The 20844-nt window shown below is 46.0% G+C and overlaps 1 protein-coding gene across 1 annotated transcript; it reads left to right on the forward strand.

Moving 5' to 3' along the window:
* The first annotated feature begins 3493 nt into the window (after positions 1 to 3493).
* On the forward strand, positions 3494 to 14511 carry LOC143036720 (peptidyl-prolyl cis-trans isomerase-like). The gene is made up of 3 exons (XM_076204358.1): positions 3494 to 3764; positions 10952 to 11133; positions 14195 to 14511. The coding sequence occupies exons 1-3, from the start codon at positions 3612 to 3614 to the stop codon at positions 14442 to 14444; spliced, it is 585 nt and encodes a 194-aa protein (XP_076060473.1). The 5' UTR covers positions 3494 to 3611; the 3' UTR covers positions 14445 to 14511.
* The last annotated feature ends 6333 nt before the right edge of the window (positions 14512 to 20844 follow it).

Genomic DNA, 20844 nt, shown 5'->3' on the forward strand with positions numbered 1-20844 from the left:
GTCTTTATTATCCATGGGGTAATCAACATCTTGTATTTTGGCTGCATGTTATTGTGATATAATGTGTAATTAGAAATAGATATTTGGGAATGGATGCTAAGAGGAGATTGTATATGAAGGGGTGACTGTGCCAATAGCACTGTATGTGACAAAAACAAGGAACATAAGAGAGGAAGAGTTTAAATGTGTTTGAGATGAAATGCTTGAGAAGTATGGTAGGGGTTACTAGATTGGATAGAGTGAGAAATGAGGAGAGCAGGGATGAAAGGGAGTTGGGAGATAGGGTTGATGAAAGTATTGGGATGGTTTGGACATATGAAAAGAACGAGTGAAGAAGGATTAGTTAAAGGCGTGGAGGGAGTGAACATGAGGGGACAACCTAGGATGAGATGAATGAATGGGGAAAAAGGGGCATTGAGGAAGAGGGGAATGTCTGTTGAGGAAGGAAGGGAGAAGACAGAAGATAGGGGTGAATGAAGAATGGTTGTGTATGGATGATGCTGTGATGCATGGAAGGGGGGTTTGATATGTGTGAATGATGTTTTGATGCAGCTATGGGATTTCTTCCTGTTTTCTTTTTTCTGCATGAGGGGACGGAGGGAGGTTTGCCATTTAAATGAAGGAGCACTGCTGTGTCTTGCTGCATTGCTTCTGATCCAGGGCAGTGGGCAAGATGCAGGAATGACATGTCATCCAGGAGGAGCCAAGAAAAGAGGTGGTGAATGGGAGTGGAATTTGACTTTGGCTACCTCCCTTGTAAGGGTAAAAATCCCTTGATATATGTATGTATAATTTACTCGGTAGTTTCCACCCAGATGTGGAGGGAGTGAACATGAGGGGACATCCTAGGATGAGGTGAATGGATGGGGTGAAGGGGGCTTTGGGGAAGAGGGGAATGTCTGTTGAGGAAGGACGGGAGAGGACAGAAGACAGGTAAATGGAGAATGGTTGACTATGGATGATGATGTGATACATGAGGTGGAATGGGCGGGGGGATGGGGGGTGAGGTAGTATGTGTGAGCAAAATTTGACGCAGCCCGAAGGGATTTCTCCCCGTCTTCTCCTTTTATGCATGGGGGGACGGAGAGGGGGGGGGTGTCGCCGATTTAATGAAGCAGCCTTGCTGTGGATGTGCTGTCTTGTGACACTGCTTCTGACCCAGGGCAGTGGACAAGGTGCAGGGATGACCCGTCATCCAGGAGGTGCTAAGATAAGAGGGAGGGTGGAGGGGTGTGGAGTGTATTCAGGGATGGAATGGGTGGGAATGATTTTATGCCGTTTCCTTTTTGGCTACCTCCCTTGTAAGGGGGAAAAAGCCTTGGTATATGTATGTATGTAGTTTCCAGCCCATACTTCAGGGACTATATAGGGCACTCCTACAGACCAGAGCCACACACCATGCATACTGGTGCCCAATAGCCACACAAAAAAATACGTTCTTTAAGGACCAATGATATATTCAATGACATCAGTACAGCTAAGTACCTTACAAAGTTGGATATGCTTGAAGAACACTATAGTGTTCCTCTGTCACCTCAATCTAAGGAGCTTACTGCTTTTGTTATGCCCGATGGGCTATTTAAATTCAATTCAAGGTAATGCCATTTGGCTTAAAGAACACCACCACAACCTATCAACAGTTGATTAATAGTGTAACAGCAGGTCTTGAGGGAGTGCATTTCTATCTGGATGACATTGTTGTGTTCAGTCAAAACTGGTCTACATACATATACCAAAGGCTTTTCCTCCTTAAAAGGGAGGTAGCCAAAGACAAAGGCATAGAAGCCACTCCCACCCATTCCATCTCCTACATACTCCACTCCCCTCTACCCTCTTCCCTCCCTCTTATCTTGGCACCTCCTGGATGACGGGTCATCCCTGCATCTTGCCCATTGCCCTGAGTCAGAAGCAGTGTCGCAAGACACAGCAAGGCCACCAAAAATTCGGCGACCCCCCCTCTCCGTCCCCCACCCACTCCCCCTCATGCATCACAGCATCATCTATACACAACCCCTCTCCATTCACCCCTATCTTCTGTCCTCTCCCGTCCTTCCTCAACAGACATTCCTCTCTTTTGTAATGCCCCCATCACTCCATCCATCCATCTCATCCTAGGATGCCCCCTCATATTCACTCCCTCCACATCTGCCTTCCACACTTCATTTACTAATCATTCTTCACTCATTCTTTCCATGTGTCCAAACCATCCTAATACTCTTTCATCAACCCTATCTCCCAGCTCCCTTTCCACCCCTGTTCTCCTCCTCACCTCCTCATTTCTCACTCTATCTAGCCTAGTAACCCCTATCATACTTCTCAGACATTTCATCTCGAACACATTCAAACTCCTCTCTTCCTCTCTCATGTTCTATGTTTCTGCTCCGTACAGTGCTGTTGGTACCATCACTCCTTCATATAACCTCCTCTTAGCATCCATTCCCAGATGTCTATTTCTCATTACACTTTTTAATCCACCAAGGCATTTACTCGCTTCTCTCAATCTACATTCTACCTCCACCCCAACTCCTCCCTTTCCTGCCACATTTGCACCCAAGTATCTCAAACTATCCACTTCCTCCAATCTTTCACCCTTAATGCTCACTTCCAGCCTAATGTCAGTCTCTCCCCTTGTACATCTCATCACCTTACTTTTGCCCGCATTTATCTTCAGCTTCCTTCTTTCACACACCTTCTCAAACTCTGTCACTAACTTCCTCAATCCCTCCTCTGATCCTGCTACAAGCGCAGTGTCGTCCGCAAACAACAGCTGGCTCACCTCCCACTTTTCTCCATTTTCTTTATTCATCTCCAACCCCTGACCCACTACCCTTGCATTCACCTCTTGCACCACCCCACCAATGTAAAGATTGAACAACCAGGGTGACATAACACATCCCTGACGAAGTCCCACCTTTACCTCAAACCATTCACTCTCTCCATTTCTAATCCTAACAAATGCTCTACTACTCTCATAAAAACTCTTGGCCGCTCTTAACAGCTTTCCTCCTATCCCATATATCTGTAGTACCTCCCACAGTGCCTTCCTATCTACACTGTCGTAAGCCTTTTCCAGATCCATAAAAGCCCAAAAAACATCCTTACCTTTTCCAATAGCTTTCTCACATATCTGTCTTACCACAAAAGTCTGATCTACCAAAATATGTAGGACCTCTAATACCATACCAGATAAAGTGGACCATCTGCAGAGGGACACCAGATCTGGCAGCAGAGGTGGACTACCACGAGTGCGAGAAAGGACCTCAAAACTTAAACAAATATTTTATTATAGGTAAAAAGCCTCAGAGTATCATATACACTGTGCTGTTACTTTGTTAAAATGCAGATGACGTTGAATATTTAGTTTATCATCATATACCGACATATGGTAGAGCTGAGAAACACCCGTATTTTATTTTTCATGATATGTCGAATTCTATTATCAGTGTTATTTTGACAAAACTTCGAATCTCTGAACAAGGTATCGAATCGTCGACTTCAAGACTCGAGTGTTCGAATGCTGCGAGTGTTTTGACCGGGAGGACAACAAAACCCGGTTGCCAAGCAAACACCATTTTCACACGATAATACGCTCAAACCTGTGACCGTCAAAGATGTTACGTGTTGCATTCAACCGTTTCCTAGGTTCAAGTGCCTTAATTTCAGCTGCTACCATTGGATACTGTACAGCTGCACAACCTCGTCTTCCTAAGGTTTATTTTGATGTAGAAGCAGATGGCAAACCTGTTGGCAGAATTGTTATGGAGGTATGTTGTGTAATAATAATAATTACTAACAGTGTTTTGCCTGAAGATCTCCAGGTATCGTATTCACTGGGTGGAGTTGGTTTTACGGGATCCCATTTCTTGTGGTTCTTTAATTTAGTGCTCTTGTTTCCAACTTCCCAAAATCACCGTTCTGTTTAGATTGTCCGTCGTTTCTCACAGTATTGTTACCTGTCAAGTAAGCTTACTATATTCTCCCAATTGTGATGGGACAACAGTATTTTTAGTTAATTCTGCAGTATAGGTCTCCTGTACCTACCAGTAATGAAGGAAGAAAGGAGGCACAAAATCCATGATTTCATGAACAAGTTGTCACAGTGACAAATACAGAAATTGCCCTAGATCTCTCTGTATTATATGTCACATGCCTTAGTTTACAGAATATTGTTTTGAATTGGTAGCTTCATAAGGCTCATGGTAGTAACTTGGTCATGGGTAATTTTTTTTAGAAGTGCACATCTATGCAATATAGCAGTAGGAAATTAAATAATAATAATGTAAATTATAATACATTATTCTTAGCAGAAGTCAATAACAGAAAAAGTTGTTAAAAGCTAAACACAAACGGCTGCTTCAGATGCCATGTTTGTTTTGGTAGATGTGGAGGTTGAAGAAATTAAAGTATGATAAATAAACCTACCTACTTAACCTAACCTGCATTTATTAATGCAGTATCTGTAATTCTAGAGGTCATCATTGTCGTCTTTGACCTCTGAATCTATCAAAAAGATGGCGTCTAAAGTAGTCAACATGACTTTGTTCATTTGTAAATAGCTTTTAGCTATGTTTTCTTTTATTGATTTCTGCCAAGAAAAATAGTTATTACATTGATGCATTATAGTTTACAAAATTAATATTTAATTTTCTAATGCCATGTTGCATAGGTATGCGCTTCTAAAATAATACCGTTACTTGTAAATGCACAACACTACCTTTGGACTGCTATGATGGCCTTGATAAGTTCTTATGAAACGGCAAATTTGACCTTGAGCCTCCATTCTGGCGATTGCCTCCCTCATGCCATATTATAAATTCCTTGTATTTTGGTATGATTGTGACAATTTACAAATTGCAACACAAAGTTGAACATTTTGTAATTTCTTACATAAGGTATTACATAATGATAGTAAACTGGGGTTAGTATTTTTTAGAACATTAGAATTCATGTATCGGGATATACGGGATAGGAGGAAAGCTTCTCGGAGCTGTCAAGAGTTTTTATGAGAGTAGTAGAGCTTGTGTCAGGATTAGAAATGGAGAGAGTGAGTGGTTTGAGGTAAAGGTGGGACTTCGACAAGGATGTGTTATGTCACCCTGGCTGTTCAACTTATACATGGATGGGGTAGCGCGAGAGGTAAATGCAAGGGTAGTGGGTCAGGGATTGGAGATGGTTAAAGAAAATGGAGAAAAGTGGGAGGTGAGCCAGCTGTTGTTTGCGGACGACACTGTGCTTGTGGCAGGATCGGAGGAGGGATTCAGGAAGTTGGTGACAGAGTTTGGGAGAGTCTGTGATAGAAGAAAGCTGAAGATAAATGTGGGTAAAAGTAAGGTGATGAGATGTACAAGGGGTGAAAGTGGCAGTAATCTGGAAGTGAGCATTAAGGGAGAGCAACTGGAGGAAGTGGATAGTTTTAGATATTTGGGTGCAAATGTGGCAGGAAAAGGGAGTAAAGGTGGAGGTAGAATGTAGATTGAGTAAATGCCTTGGTGGATTAAAAAATGTAATGAGGAATAGAAATTTGGGAATGGATGCTAAGAGGAGACTGTATGAAGGAGTGATTGTGCCAACAGCACTGTATGGAGCAGAAACATGGAACATAAGAGAGGAAGAGAGAAGGAGCTTGAATGTGTTTGAGATGAAGTGTCTGAGAAGTATGATGGGGGTTACTAGGCTAGATAGAGTGAGAAATGAGGAGGTGAGGAGGAGAACAGGGGTGGAAAGGGAGCTGGGAGATAAGGTTGATGAAAGAGTATTGGGATGGTTTGGACACATGGAAAGAATGAGTGAAGAAAGACTAGTAAAGGAGGTATGGAAGGCAGATGTGGAGGGAGTGAAAATGAGGGGACGTCCTAGGATGAGATGGATGGATGGGGTGAAGGGGGCTTTGGGGAAGAGGGGAGTGTCTGTTGAGGAAGGATGGGAGAGGACAGAAGACAGGGGTGAATGGAGAATGGTTGTATATGGAAGATGTGATGCATGAGGTGGAATGGACGGGGGTGAGGTAGTGTGTGTGAGCAAAATTTTGACGCAGCCTGAAGGGATTTCTCCCCGTCCTCTCCCTTATATGGGGGGACAGAGAGGGGGGGGTTGCCGATTTAATGAAGCGGCCTTGCTGTGGATGTGCTGTGTCTTGCGACACTGCTTCTGACCCAGGGCAGTGGACAGGGTGCAGGGATGACCCGTCATCTAGGAGGTGCTAAGATGGGAGGGAGGGGGAGGGGTGTGGAGTGTTTTCGGGGATGGAATGGGTGGGAATGATTTTATGCCTTTTTCTTTTTGGCTACCTCCCTAGTAAGGGGGAAAAAGCCTTGGTATATGTATGTATGTAGAATTCATGTATCACTCCTTACTCTGTCATACACATGTAATTTGCTTTTTCTCATAATAACTATTGCCTTAGTTTCACTGACTGAAAATCATTAACTCCATAGTGGCTGCCAGTGGTCACTGATCTCAAGGAAGTGACAGACTGTTGAATTAAGTGTGGGACTGTTTCTCTATCAAGATATTATACTATTAATAGGAGGGTAATTATTAGTTGTCAGCCGCTATATGAAAAAGCTAAAATAATATGTTCAAAGTTGATGTAGCTCTAGGCTCCTTTTCCTGAAAAGTCTCTTCCTCAAGGCAACACTTTTACATAAGAATGAAGATTGCAAGAGACCATAAAGCCTTCACTAGGCAGTTCCATGTCCCTTACCACCTGTCATATCCTTAAAGTTATCTAATCTTCTCAACCAATTGTTTCAACACTCACAACATGGTTACTAATCTATCCCATTCATTAACCACAGTTGGTAAACCAGTTTTTGCTTATTTCCACTTGAATGTAGAAGTGAGGGTGTTGATAGTCTTTGAAGACAGCAAGATGATCATTTCCATGTTCTTATTTTTTGTCATACTTGCCTTTAACTTGTTTCTCCTTGTTATTTCCCCACTTCCCTACATTTGTGACAAATGAAGAGTGCAAGTGATGGTCCTACAAAATGGGTGTCAGGGAGAATGATCTTTCTGCCACCCATTTTGAAAACTTCTGTCTTCTTCATCTGGAGACAGCTCATGGAGGCTAACACTCAGTCTCCAGTCCTTCTCAAAGGTCTCTGTCAGCTTCAAATGTATTTCCTTCATCTTTTCACATAATGAAGGGCAGTTCCCCTCACTACTAATGTAAGCTGGTAACATAGAAACACTCCTACATCGGTACAACTTGTACAAGAATCCAGTGTTGTCTGGCCCAAGGACTGTTTGCAAGCCACTGTAGACCTGTAGGTTTCCAATCTGTGAAACTTGGAAATATTATTATCCCTCCTTTCCTCTGCCTCTTGTGAGGGTAGGTGGGGTTCAAAAACTACAGGCAGTAAGTCAATCAGTCCGTTGCCCTTGGTCTCTCTTGTAGAAGACCCATGGCTTCCAGAGGACTGGAAGTTACAGAATTATACCAGTCTTTGGCATTTTTAACTAGGTTTGATGAGAGGCAGAGCAAGGGGTGTTTCTGTAAAGGAGTATTGGTGATCGAAACAAATAGCAGTCAGTGGAATCAAAGTAACTATGTCTTGGTGTGCAACGGAAACGCGGGGGGACGTTTGGGGTCTTTATTAATCAGTGGGTTATGCGTACAGAGGTGAATCACAATAGGAGAGCCACATGCTCCCTCTCCGTAAGACTGACTTGGGAGTACGTCGTACTCCCTGCGCAGAGGGAAATCTATGCCACGTCCTACATATCTAACAATGAGGGCCTTGTGCCCAAGAGTCCTTCTAAACCTATGACGCCCCGCTCGTCGTGTCGAGCGCCAGGACCCAGGACAGCACTACACCACACCTCCCCCACCCTCCGCGCTCGCACGACCACGGCGAGGGGAATGCTTACTCGCAAGCCTGGGCGAGCGGCGGAAGCGGAAGTGGGGGATCCGCGCATGAGGACGACATGTCCTCCACCGAAGGAACGCGACGGGGCGGCTTCTCTCAAGACCTGTGGTCGCTCCTGGAGATGGCGGGGTTCGTCAGCGGAAGGCGCGGCGCGGAGCTTCCAATACGGAGGGATGGAGTTGGGTAGGGCGCAGTAGTCGGACGGGAGCCCGGAGGTCACGCAGGTCAGCGGGTGACCGTAGGCGGGGCTTATCCGTGCCGCGGCCCGTAGTCTTCAGAGCGCTCCGTCAGTGTCGGCGGCTGGCGACGGGTCGTCACTGCGGAGCGCCGGTATTGCCGGTGACGGAGTTCCTGACGTGAAGAGGGGGATGAGCGAACGATGGTCCGTCATCCACGAGAAGTGGGGCCATCCAAACGGGCATGGCTTGCAATTGGGTGCGGCCCAGATGGCAGCAAGCGTCTCCAGTGGTAGTGGCGTATCAGGTTTCGGCGTCCGTCGGAAACCGGGGGCCACACTGGACGAGGCGGAAGTGCGCGGTATTTCAGTCACGCATAGAAACTGCGTCGGGGGCGGAACCGAATGGGGTCCGCGCACGAGGACGACAAATCCTTCGCCGAGCGGAGAGGTCGGCCCGGTGCTCAAAGGGCGCCAGCACGGGCGGTGGCGACAGAGCTCGCCTCACGACGGGCGTAACGATACCTTGCTGTACCATTGAGTCAAGTCTTCCTTCGCTTGAACCTGAAATGCGAGCGGTATCTGCCTGGGCGTGCGGGCGGCGTGGGGCGTCGCGTCGGCTTGCAGGTGGGTTCTCACGAAAGGGGGGGGTGGAGAACCATGGTCTTTCCTAGGGCAGGCGATGCTGGGGTCGTCCTTGGAGACCAGCACGTCACTAAAGTACCGTAGGAAGATGTCGCGAGTGGCGGCCGGGAGCTGTCCATGGGCAATGTCAGCTCGGCGCACCTGTTCGTGTATGTCATCGCCAGGAAGGGGTCCGGGAAGCGTTCGTTGCGGGGGGTCACGTGAGTTACGTCGAGCGCGTCGTCGGCGCCAAGAGCGGCGTCTGTAGGCTGGCTCCGGATATCTCCAACGTGCCTATCCCTGCATCTGCGTTGTCAGGCGATACGGCACGGGCACTGACAGGTGACGGGGGGCGGTCACCCAGAAGTGTCCTGTTGGGGGGGAGGGGGTCGCATGAGATGCGTCGTCTGCGCTGAGAGCGGCGGCTGCAGGGCTCTTGATATCTCCAACATGCCTAGGTGCCGAGTGCCTATCCCTGCACCTGCGTTGTCAGGCGATACGGCACGGGCACTGACAGGTGACGGGGGGCGGTCACCCAGAAGTGTCCTGTTGGGGGGAGGGGGTCGCGTGAGATACGTCGACCGCGCGGGCCTATCTCCGTGATTTACACACCTGCGAGGGGCAGCGCATTGCGGGCGCTGACAGGTGGTGAAGGGCGATGGCCCGGAAGGCATTAGGACGGCAGGTGCCAGTCCTCCAGGGAGAAGGGGCGGAGAGTGCGTGCGTCTGGCGGAGGACCCCTTGCATAGTGACACGATGCATGCGTGCAGGTCCTACTGGGCGTCCAAGACGGTCCCCTTCAATGTCTCTGGTGGGCAGCAGTGGTGTCACCTCCTCCTGCGGTGACGTAATTGCCACGGGTGTGCAGAGGCAACGTGGCGGTTCCTAAGCTGGGTGGGTGTGGCCTGTGCGAGTCAGCTGGGCGAGTGGCACTCGCGGCGAGCACGGCGAAGCAGGACAAAGGCTTCCTTGTTCGCGTGGCCTGCTTTGGCCTGGGGCCCGTGCAGGGTGGAGCAGTGGGACGAAGGCCTCTTTGTTCGCCCCACTACGTGCACGAAGGCACGCCACTATCACTATCACACGATTTTGCCCGGTCCCGTGCATGCTCACTGTATCGGCACTGCACTCACGGTCCAGCGTGTTCACTGTCGCCTATGGTCTAGTTCCGTCAGTACGCGCCACTGATTCACGTATCGTCCCATGTTTCATTGTTGCACACTGCAAGCAATTGCAAGCAATCCTACTCACTGCGCCATCTTGGTGTGCAACGGAAACGCGGGGGGACGTTTGGGGTCTTTATTAATCAGTGGGTTATGCGTATAGAGGTGAATCACAATAGGAGAGCCACATGCTCCCTCTCCGTAAGATGGACAGTTCTAGACTGACTTGGGTGTACGTTGTACTCCCTGCGCAGAGGGAAATCTATGCCACGTCCTACATATCTAACAATGAGGGCCTTGTGCCCAAGAGTCCTTCTAAACCTATGGCGCCCCGCTCGTCGTGTCGAGCGCCAGGACCCAGGACAGCACTGCACTACATGCAAGTTTTGCATTTGAATTTCATGCCTGCAGGATTTACTGCCTTAGTGCATATGTAAGATTTATAGGGTTCTTTAGTTGAGTATTGTTGTAGTTATGGCTGCTGTTTACCATCTTTTCTATCCTTGTAGACATTCCATGCTCCTGTCATGGGTTGGGTATATACTTGCAGACATACCCAAATGTTGCTCTACATTCCCATTAAAAAAAAGTTTGCACTGAAAATGATATATATATATATATATATATATATATATATATATATATATATATATATATATATATTTTGAACGATTCTGACATTATTCCTCCTATTGGTGCTCCAACTTACTCATGCTTTCCATTTGAATTTCTTTGAGATGATGTTTGTGCCTTACTTGGCCATGACACCAAGACTTGTTTTTTATTAGTAATGTAATGGGACTAGCCTTCCAATTGTACACCAGTGCATCCATACAAAAACACATTCACACACAAATTGCAAAGCAAGGTCTTAAGAACATCCTTCTATTACATCAAACCCCCGAGATATTAGCTCCCTTAACATCCTGGCATTGGTCCCTTTCTGAATAATCTTGAGCAATTTATGTCTTCTGCCAATGATCATATGGATTAATGTCACAAACACCCCCTTAATGGGAAGCTAGGAAATTGCCCCCCTTCAGAGGACTTTGTAGTGTGCTATAAAATAATGATCTTGCAAGACTGGAAACACAATATAACTGACAATTCTTTCTTTTCAGCTTCGTTCAGATGTAGTTCCCAAAACTGCTGAGAATTTCCGTCAACTCTGCACACATGAGCAGGGTTTTGGCTACAGAGGCTCTCCCTTTCATCGTATCATTCCAAAATTTATGTGTCAAGGTGGTGACTTCACTCATGGAAATGGTACTGGAGGCAAGTCCATCTATGGGTCTAAGTTCAGGTATGTATACATTTTAATTGGTATCTGCATGGAGAAAGAGGAAAGGGACAAAAGGTAGGGAGGTGCTTAAGAGTGAACTCTTGAAATGAAAAGGAGAAGGAGTACAAGAAGAAGCTGAAGGAGTGGGAGGGAGTGAAGGATAGAGTAGAGGTAGGTGTGGAGGAGGAATGGGGATGGTTCAAGGAGGGAGTCACAAAGTGTGCAAAGATGGTGTGTGGAACAAGAAGGACAGGAGGAAATAGAAGGAAGGGTAGTGAATGGTGGGATGAGGAAATGAAGAAGGTTGTAGAGGAGAAGAAGCGAGCTTACACAGTTTGGTTACAAAATAGGACGAGGGAGTCATATGAGACGTACAAAGAAAAAGGTAAAGGAGGCAAAGAGGAGAGCAGATGTAAAATTGGGTAAGAGTATGACAGAAAATTTTGAAAGTAATAAAAAGATGTTTTGGAAAGAAATTAAGAGAGGAAGAGGAGGCTAATCAAGTAGAGAAGAAAAGGTAAAAGGTGCAGATGGAGAGATGATAATGGAGAAGGCAGTAAGGGGAAGATGGGCAGAATATTTTAGGGAGTTGCTAAATGTGAAGGAGGATAGGGAGGGAAAGATAGCTGCAGTGGGAAATGCTAAGGAAATGAGAGTGATGAGTGAGGAAAATGGAGGAGAAATAAGGAAGGATGAAGTGAAGGCAGCAGTTAAGATGATGAAAGCAGGTAAGGCACCTGGTCTGGATGGATGCCATGCAGAATGTCTTAAAAAGGAGGTACAGTGATGGTGGACTGGTTGGTGAGGTTATTTAATGTTTTGCTGGAGAGAAGGTAGAGTGCCGGAGGAGTGCTTGTATAGTTCCACTTTACAAGGGAAAGGGGGACAAGTGTGAATGTAGTAGTTTCAGAGGGATTAGCATGTTAAGTGTAGTTGGGAAGGCTTATGGGAGGATCTTGATTGAAAGGATTAGGAGAGGAACAGAGGGAGTAATTGGTGAGGAACAGTGTGGATTTAGGACAGGTAGAGGTTGTGTAGATCAGATTTTTGTGGTAAGACATATGTGAGAAAGCTATAGCAAAGGGGAAGGATGTTTTATGGGCCTTTATGGATCTGGAAAAGGCTTATGACTGGGTAGACAGAAAGGCACTGTGGGAGATTATGCGGATATACGGGATAGGAGGAAAGCTTCTGGGAGCTGTCAAGAGTTTTTATGAGAGTAGTAGATCTTGTGTCAGGATTAGAAATGGAGAGAGTGAGTGGTTTGAGGTAAAGGTGGGACTTCGTCAAGGATGCGTTATGTCACCCTGGCTGTTCAACTTATACATGGATGGGGTAGTGCAAGAGGTAAATGCAAGGGTAGTGGGTCAGGGATTGGAGATGGTTAAAGAAAATGGAGAAAAGTGGGAGGTGAGCCAGTTGTTGTTTGTGGACGACACTGCGCTTGTGGCAGGATCGGAGGAGGGATTGAGGAAGTTGGTGACAGAGTTTGGGAGAGTGTGTGATAGAAGAAAGCTGAAGATAAATGTGGGTAAAAGTAAGGTGATGAGATGTACAAGGGGTGAAAGTGGCAGTAATCTGGAAGTGAGCATTAAGGGAGAGCAACTGGAGGAAGTGGATAGTTTTAGATACTTGGGTGCAAATGTGGCAGGAAAAGGTGGAGTAAAGGTGGAGGTAGAATGTAGATTGAGAGAAGCGAGTAAATGCCTTGGTGGATTAAAAAGTGTAATGAGGAATAGAAATTTGGGAATGGATGCTAAGAGGAGACTGTATGAAGGAGTGATTGTGCCAACAGCACTGTATGGAGCAGAAACATGGAACATAAGAGAGGAAGAGAGAAGGAGCTTGAATGTGTTTGAGATGAAGTGTCTGAGAAGTATGATGGGGGTTACTAGGCTAGATAGAGTGAGGAGGAGGAGAACAGGGGTGGAAAGGGAGTTGGGAGATAGGGTTGATGAAAGAGTATTAGGATGGTTTGGACACATGGAAAGAATGAGTGAAGAAAGACTTGTAAAGGAGGTATGGAAGGCAGATGTGGAGGGAGTGAACATGAGGGGATGTCCTAGGATGAGATGGATGGATGGGGTGAAGGGGGCTTTGGGGAAGAGGGGAATGTCTGTTGAGGAAGGACGGGAGAGGACAGAAGACAGGGGTGAATGGTTGTATATGGAAGATGTTGTGATGCATGAGGTGGGTGAGATAGTGTGTGTGAGCAAAATTTTGACGCAGCCTGAAGGGATTTCTCCCCGTCTTCTCCTTTATAGGGGGGGGGATGGAGAGGGGGGGTCGCCGATTTAATGAAGTGGCCTTGCTGTGGATGTGTTGTCTTGCGACACTGCTTCTGACCCAGGGCAGTGGACAAGGTGCAGGGATGACCCGTCATCTAGGAGGTGCTAAGATGGGAGGGAGGGTGGCGGGGTGTGGAGTGTTTTCAGGGATGGAATGGGTGGGAATGATTTTATGCCTTTTCCTTTTTGGCTACCTCCCTAGTAAGGGGGAAAAAGCCTCGGTGTATGTATGTATCTGCATGGCATATATAGTAAGGTATATTGTAACAAATCAATCAGTTGTTTGCTCCAGTTCTTTCTTATAGGAAACCTGTCCCCAAGATATCTATTAACAGTCCCTATGCCAGGCCATAAGTTGCTCAAGAAATTTTGCCAATCAATCAATCTATCCTTAGCCCTAGATTTCTCATGCAGGAGACCCACAACTACGAGGTAATTGGTATTGGCACACGAGTATTAGAGAAATTTTTTTGTGTTGTTGGGTATGGAGGGGGGTAGTTTGAGTTGGTGTCTTCTGTATGATAGTTGCATCTTTGTTTCTGTGGTCAGGCCTGTTGGGATTATCTTGGTGCAGTAGCTGTTTTTCTTTAACACAGATGAATGTGTGACTCTAGTCCATATAGTTTTAACTGGAGTCAATATCCCAGTATAGAAACAATATAGTTCATCATACCTTATTTAGTACTGTGTAATTTGTGTTCTTGATTGTGAAGAGCTAAGATGTAGATGCATTTAGTATAATTTGTACAAACTATAACAAATTTAACACACAGATGTACAATTTTGTTTTTCAGAGATGAAAACTTTAGCCTACGACACACCAAGCCTGGACTCTTGTCTATGGCCAATGCAGGTCCCAATACAAATGGATCACAGTTTTTCATTACCACTATACCTACCCCCTGGTTAGACAACCACCATGTTGTATTTGGTGAAGTTGTAGAAGGAATGGATGTTGTTAAGAAGTTAGAGGGTTTGGGTTCTCGTTCAGGTAGAACATCAAAATTGGTATTGATTTCAGATTGTAATGAAGTCGCAGAATGATGTGTATACATAGCAGCATGAAGTTGTTTATCAATTGTGTATATGTAAATAAAAGGTCGAATTTATACCTGGCAGTTCTATTCTCATCCTTATGTGTCTGAATCAATAGATGGAGTGGTTGGGAAGTGTGGAGATCCAGGAAAAAATCAGTGGAGAGTTGATGATAGCAAATACAGTGTTTAGGAAGAAAATTAAGCATAAGTACACATGGGAGAGGGTGGTAGATAGAGCATTAATGGACTATATACTGGTAACCAGTATAGTAGGAAGAGTTAAGGATGTACATACTCTAAGGGGAAAGAGTGGAGGAATATCAGATAATTTTTTGGTGGAAGGTAAGTTGAGAGTGGAGGATAGATGGAGAAATAGGAAAAGGACAGAAGGTAGGGAGGTGCTTATAGTGAACTGCTTAAATGAGAGAAAAGGATAGAGTAGAACTAGGCATGGGGATGGTTCAAGGAGGGAGTCGCAAGGTATGCAGAACAAGGAGGAAGGATATTGAGTGGTGGGATGAGGAAGCAAAGGTTGTAGAAGAGAAGCAAGCTTTCACAGATTGGTTACAAAATAGAATGAGGGAATCATGAGAGATACAAAGAAAAGAAATTAAGTGATAGAGACATGATAATGGAAGGCAACAGGAGGAAGATGGGCAGAGTATTTTAGGGAGTTGCTACATGTGAAGGATAGGGAGGGAAAGGTAGTTGCAGTGGGAGGCACTACGAAAATGAGCATGAGGAAAATGGAGAAATAAGGAAAGATGATGAGAGCAGGTAAGGCACCTGGTATGGATGGATGTCATGCAGAATGTCTGAAAAAAGGAGGTACAGTGATGGTGGACTGGCTGGTGAGGTTATCTAATGTTTGCTTAAGAGAGGGTAGTGTTGGAGGAGTGCCTGTATAGTTCCACTTTGCAAGGGAAAAGGGGACAAGAGCGAGTAGTAGTTTCAGAGGGATTAGCTTGTTGAGTGTAGTTGGGAAGGCTTATGGGTCTTGAGAGGATTAGGAGAAACGGGGAGTGGTTGGTTGGGAGCAGTGTGGGTTTGGGACAGGTGGGGTTTGCATGGATCAGATTTTTGTGGTGGGACATATGTATGAGAGGGGGTAAGGATATTTTTGGGCTTTTATGGGTCTGGAAGGGGCTTGTGACAGGGTGGACAGGAGGGCGCTGTGGAAGGTGTTGCAGATGTATGGGACAGTAGGGGGGGTTACAGCAGTCAAGAGTTTTTACAACAGTAGTGGAGCTTGTGTTGGGATTGGAGGTGGAGAGTGTGTGGTTTGTGATGGGGGTGGGACTTCATCGGAGGTGTATCGTGTCACCTTGGCTGTTCAATTTGTATATGGATGGGGTGGTGCAAGAAGTAAATGCAAGGGTAGTGGGTCAGGAATTGGAGATGGTTGAAGAAAGTGGTGAAGGGTGGGAGATAGGCCAGTTGTTAATTACTGGCGGTGCTGCGCTTGTGGGATGGGAGGTGGGTTGGTGACAGAGATTCAGAGGGTGTGTGGGAGAAGGAGGCTGAAGATGGGTGGGGGTGGGGTGTACAGGGAGAGAGGGTGGCAGCAGACAGGTGGGTGTTGGGGGAGAGACTGGAGGAGGTGGATGGTTTTGGGTGTGGCAGGGAGAGACTGGAGATAGTGGATAGTTTTAGATACTTGGGTTGAATGAGCAGGAAAAGGAGTGGAAGAATGTAGATTGAGAGAAGCAAGTAAATCCCTTGGGGAATTAAAAAGTATAATGAGAAATAGACATTTAGGGATGGATGCTAAGATATTATATGAAGGAGTGATTGTGACAACAACACTGTATGGGGCAGAAACATGGAACATAAGAGAGGGGTTTGAATGTTTGAGATGAGGTGCCTGAGAAGTATGATAGGGGCTACTAGGCTGGATGGACTGAGAAATGAGGAGAGTGGGGGAGGAAAAGGAGTTGGAAGATAGGGTTGATGAAAGAGTTAGGATGGCTTAGACACATGGAAAGAATGATTGAAGATTAGTAACAGATGGGGAAGGCAGAGGTAGGACTGAACATGAGGGGGGGGGGACCAAGGATGAGATGGATGGATCGGGTAAAAGGGGCATTGGGGAAGAAGAGTGTCTGTTGAGGAAGGACAGGAGAAGACAGAAGAGGTGAATTGAGAATGGTTGTGTATGGATGATGCTGTGATGCATGAGAGTGGGTGAGGGGTATGTGTGAAAAATAAATTGATGCAGCCTGAAGGGGCTTCTCCCAATCTTTATTTCTGCACAAGGGTACTTTCGCCAATTTAATGAAGCTGCCTACATATTTAGACATCTAGGAATGGATGCTAAGAGGAGGTTATATGAAGGACTGATTGTGCCAACAGCAATGTACAGGGCAGAAACATGGAACATGAGAGGAGTTTGAATGTGTTTGAGATGAAATGTCTGAGAAGTATGATAGGGGTTACTAGGCTGGATAGAGTGAGAAATGAGGAGGTGAGGAGGAGAACCGGTGGAAAGGGAGCTGGGAGATAGGGTTGATGAAAGAGTATTAGGATGGTTTGGACACATGGAAAGAATGAGTGAAGATTAGTAAAAGAAGTGTGGAATGCAGAAGTGGAAGGAGTGAATATGAGGGGGCATCCTAGGATGAGATGGATGGATGGGGTGAAAGGGGCTTTACAAAAGAGAGGAATGTCTGCAGAGGAAGGACGGGAGAGGACAGAAGATAGGGGTGAATGGAGAAGGGTTGTGTATAAATGATGCTGTGATGCATGAGGGGGAGTGGGTGGGGGGTGAGAAAAGACTTGATGCAGCCCGAAGGGATATCTCCCCGTCTTCTCCTTTCTTGCATGAGGGGATGGAGAGGAGGGTTGCCAAATTTATGAAGCGGCCTTGCTGTGTTTTGTGACACTGCTTCTGACCCAGGGCAGTGGACAGGATGCAGAGATGACCCATCATCCAGGAGGTGCCAAGATAGGAGGGTGGAATATATGGGAAATGAAATGGGTGGGAGTGATTTCTATGCCTTTTTCTTTTTGGCTACCCGCTGTGTAAGGGGGAAAAAGCCTTTGGTATATATATGTATGCCTTGCTGCAGATGTGCTGTCTTGTGACACTGCTTCTGACCCTAGACAGTGGGCAAGATGCAGGGATGACCAATAATCCAGAAGGAGAGGGGGTGGATGGGAGTGGAGTATATGGGGATGGAATGGGTGGGAGTGGATTTTATGACTGTTTTTTGGCTACCCCGTCTGTCCCTCCAACCCCTTGTTGCTGTCCTGTACCATTTCTCTGAGTATTCCTTTTCTGTGATGGGGGAATTCCCTGTGGTGGGGGAAAAGAATACTGCCACCAAGGATTCCCACTTGGATCGTAAGAGGCGAGAAGAAAGGGACGGGGATTGGGACTAGGCATCCTTCTCCTTGTAGCCCCACAGGGGAAATTCCTAAAAGAAAAAAAGAAGGCATAAGAGGGGCTGGAAAGCCTTGGACCAGCACCCTAAGGTTTGGGTCTTTTAATGTGCGTGGATGTGGTACAGATGAGAGTAAAAGGGAAGAGATAGGTAGTATGTTTGTGAGAAGAAAGATGGATGTGTTGGCTTTGAGTGAAACTAAGTTGAAAGGGAAGGGGGAGTGTAAGTTTGGGAGGTTATCAGGAGTGAAGAGAGGGCGAGGGAGGGAAGGGGTGGCTATTCTAGTAAGTGAAGAGATAGGTAAACGGGTAGTGGAGTGGAAGGTTTCCTCAAGGATAATGTGAAGGTGAAACTGGGAAAGGAGATGTGGGTCTTTGTAAGTGCATATGGGCCTGGCAGTGAGAAGTGTAGAAGAAAGGGAGGCCTTTTGGATAGATCTAAATGAGTGCATAGAGGATTTGGGAAGAAATGTCAATGTGATAGTACTGGGAGACCTTAATGCTAGGGTGGAAAATGGTCCAATCGATGGAGTGATTGGGAAATGTGGAGTTCCAGGAAAGAATCGTAGTGGAGAGTTGATGGTGGAAATGTGTCTAGAGAGTTGGTGATAGCAAATACAGTGTTTCGGAAGAAAGTCAAGCATAAGTACACATGGGAGAGGGTGGTAGATAGAGCACTAATGGATTATGTAGTGGTAAATAGGATTATGATAGGAAGAGTTAAGGATGTACATGTGCTAAGGGGAGAGGGTGGGGGAATATCAGATCATTTTTTGGTGGAAGGTAAGTTGAAAGTGGAGGAAGAGGAAAGGGACAAAAGGTAGGGAGGTTCTTAGAGTGAACTCTTTGAATGAGAAGGAGTACGGAAAGAAGCTGAAGGAGGAGTGGGAGGGAGTAAAGGGTAGAGTAGAGCTGGGTGTGGAGGAGGAATGGGGATGGTTCAAGGAGGGAGTCTTAAAGTGTGCAAGGATGGTGTGTGGAACAAGAAGGACAGGGGGAAATAGAAGAAAGGGTAGTGAATGGTGGGATGAGGAAACAAAAAAGGTTGTAAAGAGAAGAAGCGAGCTTTCACAGATTGGTTACAAAATAGGACGAGGGAGTCATATGAGAGGTACAAAGAACAGAAAAGTAAAGCAAAAGGTAAAGGTTGCAAAAAGGAGAGCAGATGTGAAATGGGGTAAGAGTTTGACAAATTTTTGAAAGTAATAAAAAGATGTTTTGGAAAGAAATTAAGAGAGGAAGAGGCAAATCAAGTAGAGAAGAAAAGGTAAAAGGTGCAGATGGAGAGATAATAATGGAAGAGAAGGCAGTAAGGGGAAGATGGGCAGAATATTTTAGGGAGTTGCTAAATGTGAAGGATAGGGAAGGAAAGATTGCTGCAGTGGGAAGTGCGAAGAAAATGAGAATGGAGGAGAAATAAGGAAGGATGAGGTGAAGGCAGTTGTTAAGATGATGAAAGCAGGTAAGGCACCTGGTCTGGATGGATGCTATGTGGAATGTCTGAAAAAGGGAGGTACAGTGATGGTGGACTGGTTGGTGAGGTTATTTAATGTTTGTTGGAGAGAGGGTAGAGTGCCGGAGGACTGCCTGTATAGTTCCTCTTTACAAGGGAAAAGGGGACAAGTGTGAATGTAGTAGTTTCAGAGGGATTAGCTTGTTGAGTGTAGTTGGGAAGGCTTATGGGAGGATCTTGGTTGAGAGGATTAGGAGAGGAACAGGAGTAATTGGTGAGGAACAGTGTGGATTTAGGACAGGTAGAGGTTGTGTAGATCAGATCTTTGTGGTAAGAGATATGTGAGAAAGCTATAGGAAAGGGGATGTTTTTTGGGCTTTTATGGATCTGAAAAAGGCTTATGATAGGGTAGACAGGAAGGCACTGTGGGAGGTTATGCAGATATCTGGGATAGGAGGAAAGCTTCTGGGAGCTGTCAAGAGTTTTTATGAGAATAGTAGAGCTTGTGTCAGGATTGGAAATGGAGAGAGTGAGTGGTTCGAGGTAAAGGTGGGACTTCGTCAAGGATGTGTTATGTCACCCTGGCTGTTCAACTTATACATGGATGGGGTAGTGCGAGAGGTAAATTCAAGGGTAGTGGGCAAGGGATTGGAGATGGTTAAAGAAAATGGAGAAAAGTGGGAGGTGCGCCAGCTGTTGTTTGCTGACGACACTGCGCTTGTGGCAGGATCGGAGGAGGGATTGAGGAAGTTGGTGGCAGAGTTTGGGAGAGTATGTGATAAAAGAAAGCTAAAGATAAATGTGGGCAAAAGTAAGGTGATGAGATGTACAAGGGGTGAAAGTGGCAGTAGACTGGAAGTGAGCATTAAGGGAGAGCGACTGGAGGAAGTGGATAGTTTTAGATACTTGAGTGCAAATGTGGCAGGGAAAGGTGGAGTGAAAGTGGAGGTAGAATGTAGATTGAGAGAAGCGAGTAAATGCCTTGGTGGATTAAAGAGTGTAATGAGGAATAGACATTTGGGAATGGATGCTAAGAGGAGACTGTATGAAGGAGTGATTGTGCCAACAGCACTGTATGGAGCAGAAACATGGAACATAAGAGAAGAAGAGAGAAGGAGTTTGAATGTGTTTGAGATGAGGTGTCTGAGAAGTATGATGGGGGTTACTAGGCTATATAGAGTGAGAAATGAGGAGGTGAGGAGGAGAACAGGGGTGGAAAAGGAGCTGGGAGATAGGGTTGATGAAAGAGTATTGGGATGGTTTGGACACATGGAAAGAATGAGTGAAGAAAGACTAGTAAAAGAGGTGTGGAAGGCAGATGTGGAGGGAGTGAACATGAGGGGACGTCCTAGGATGAGGTGGATGGATGGGGTGAAGGGGGCTTTGGGGAAGAGGGGAATGTCTGTTGAGGAAGGACGGGAGAGGACAGAAGACAGGGGTGAATGGAGAATGGTTATATATGGATGATGATGTGATAGCATGAGGTGGAATGGGCAGGTGGATGGGGGGTGAGGTAGTATGTGAGCAAAACTTGCCCAGCCCGAAGGGATTTCTCCCGGTCCTCTCATTTTA

The sequence above is a fragment of the Oratosquilla oratoria genome, chromosome 21, assembly GCF_046742065.1.
Source record: "Oratosquilla oratoria isolate Oo_2021 chromosome 21, ASM4674206v1, whole genome shotgun sequence".
NCBI lineage: Eukaryota > Metazoa > Arthropoda > Malacostraca > Stomatopoda > Squillidae > Oratosquilla > Oratosquilla oratoria.

What these genes read in the sequence shown, in the direction of transcription:
- LOC143036720 (XM_076204358.1), top strand. Translation starts at nt 3,612, where the DNA reads ATGTTACGTGTTGCATTCAACCGTTTCCTAGGTTCAAGTGCCTTAATT. An exon ending in TTGGCAGAATTGTTATGGAG is followed by an intron (nt 3,765 to 10,951) that starts GTATGTTGTGTA and finishes CTTTCTTTTCAG; the next exon opens with CTTCGTTCAGATGTAGTTCC. An exon ending in ATCTATGGGTCTAAGTTCAG is followed by an intron (nt 11,134 to 14,194) that starts GTATGTATACAT and finishes TTTGTTTTTCAG; the next exon opens with AGATGAAAACTTTAGCCTAC.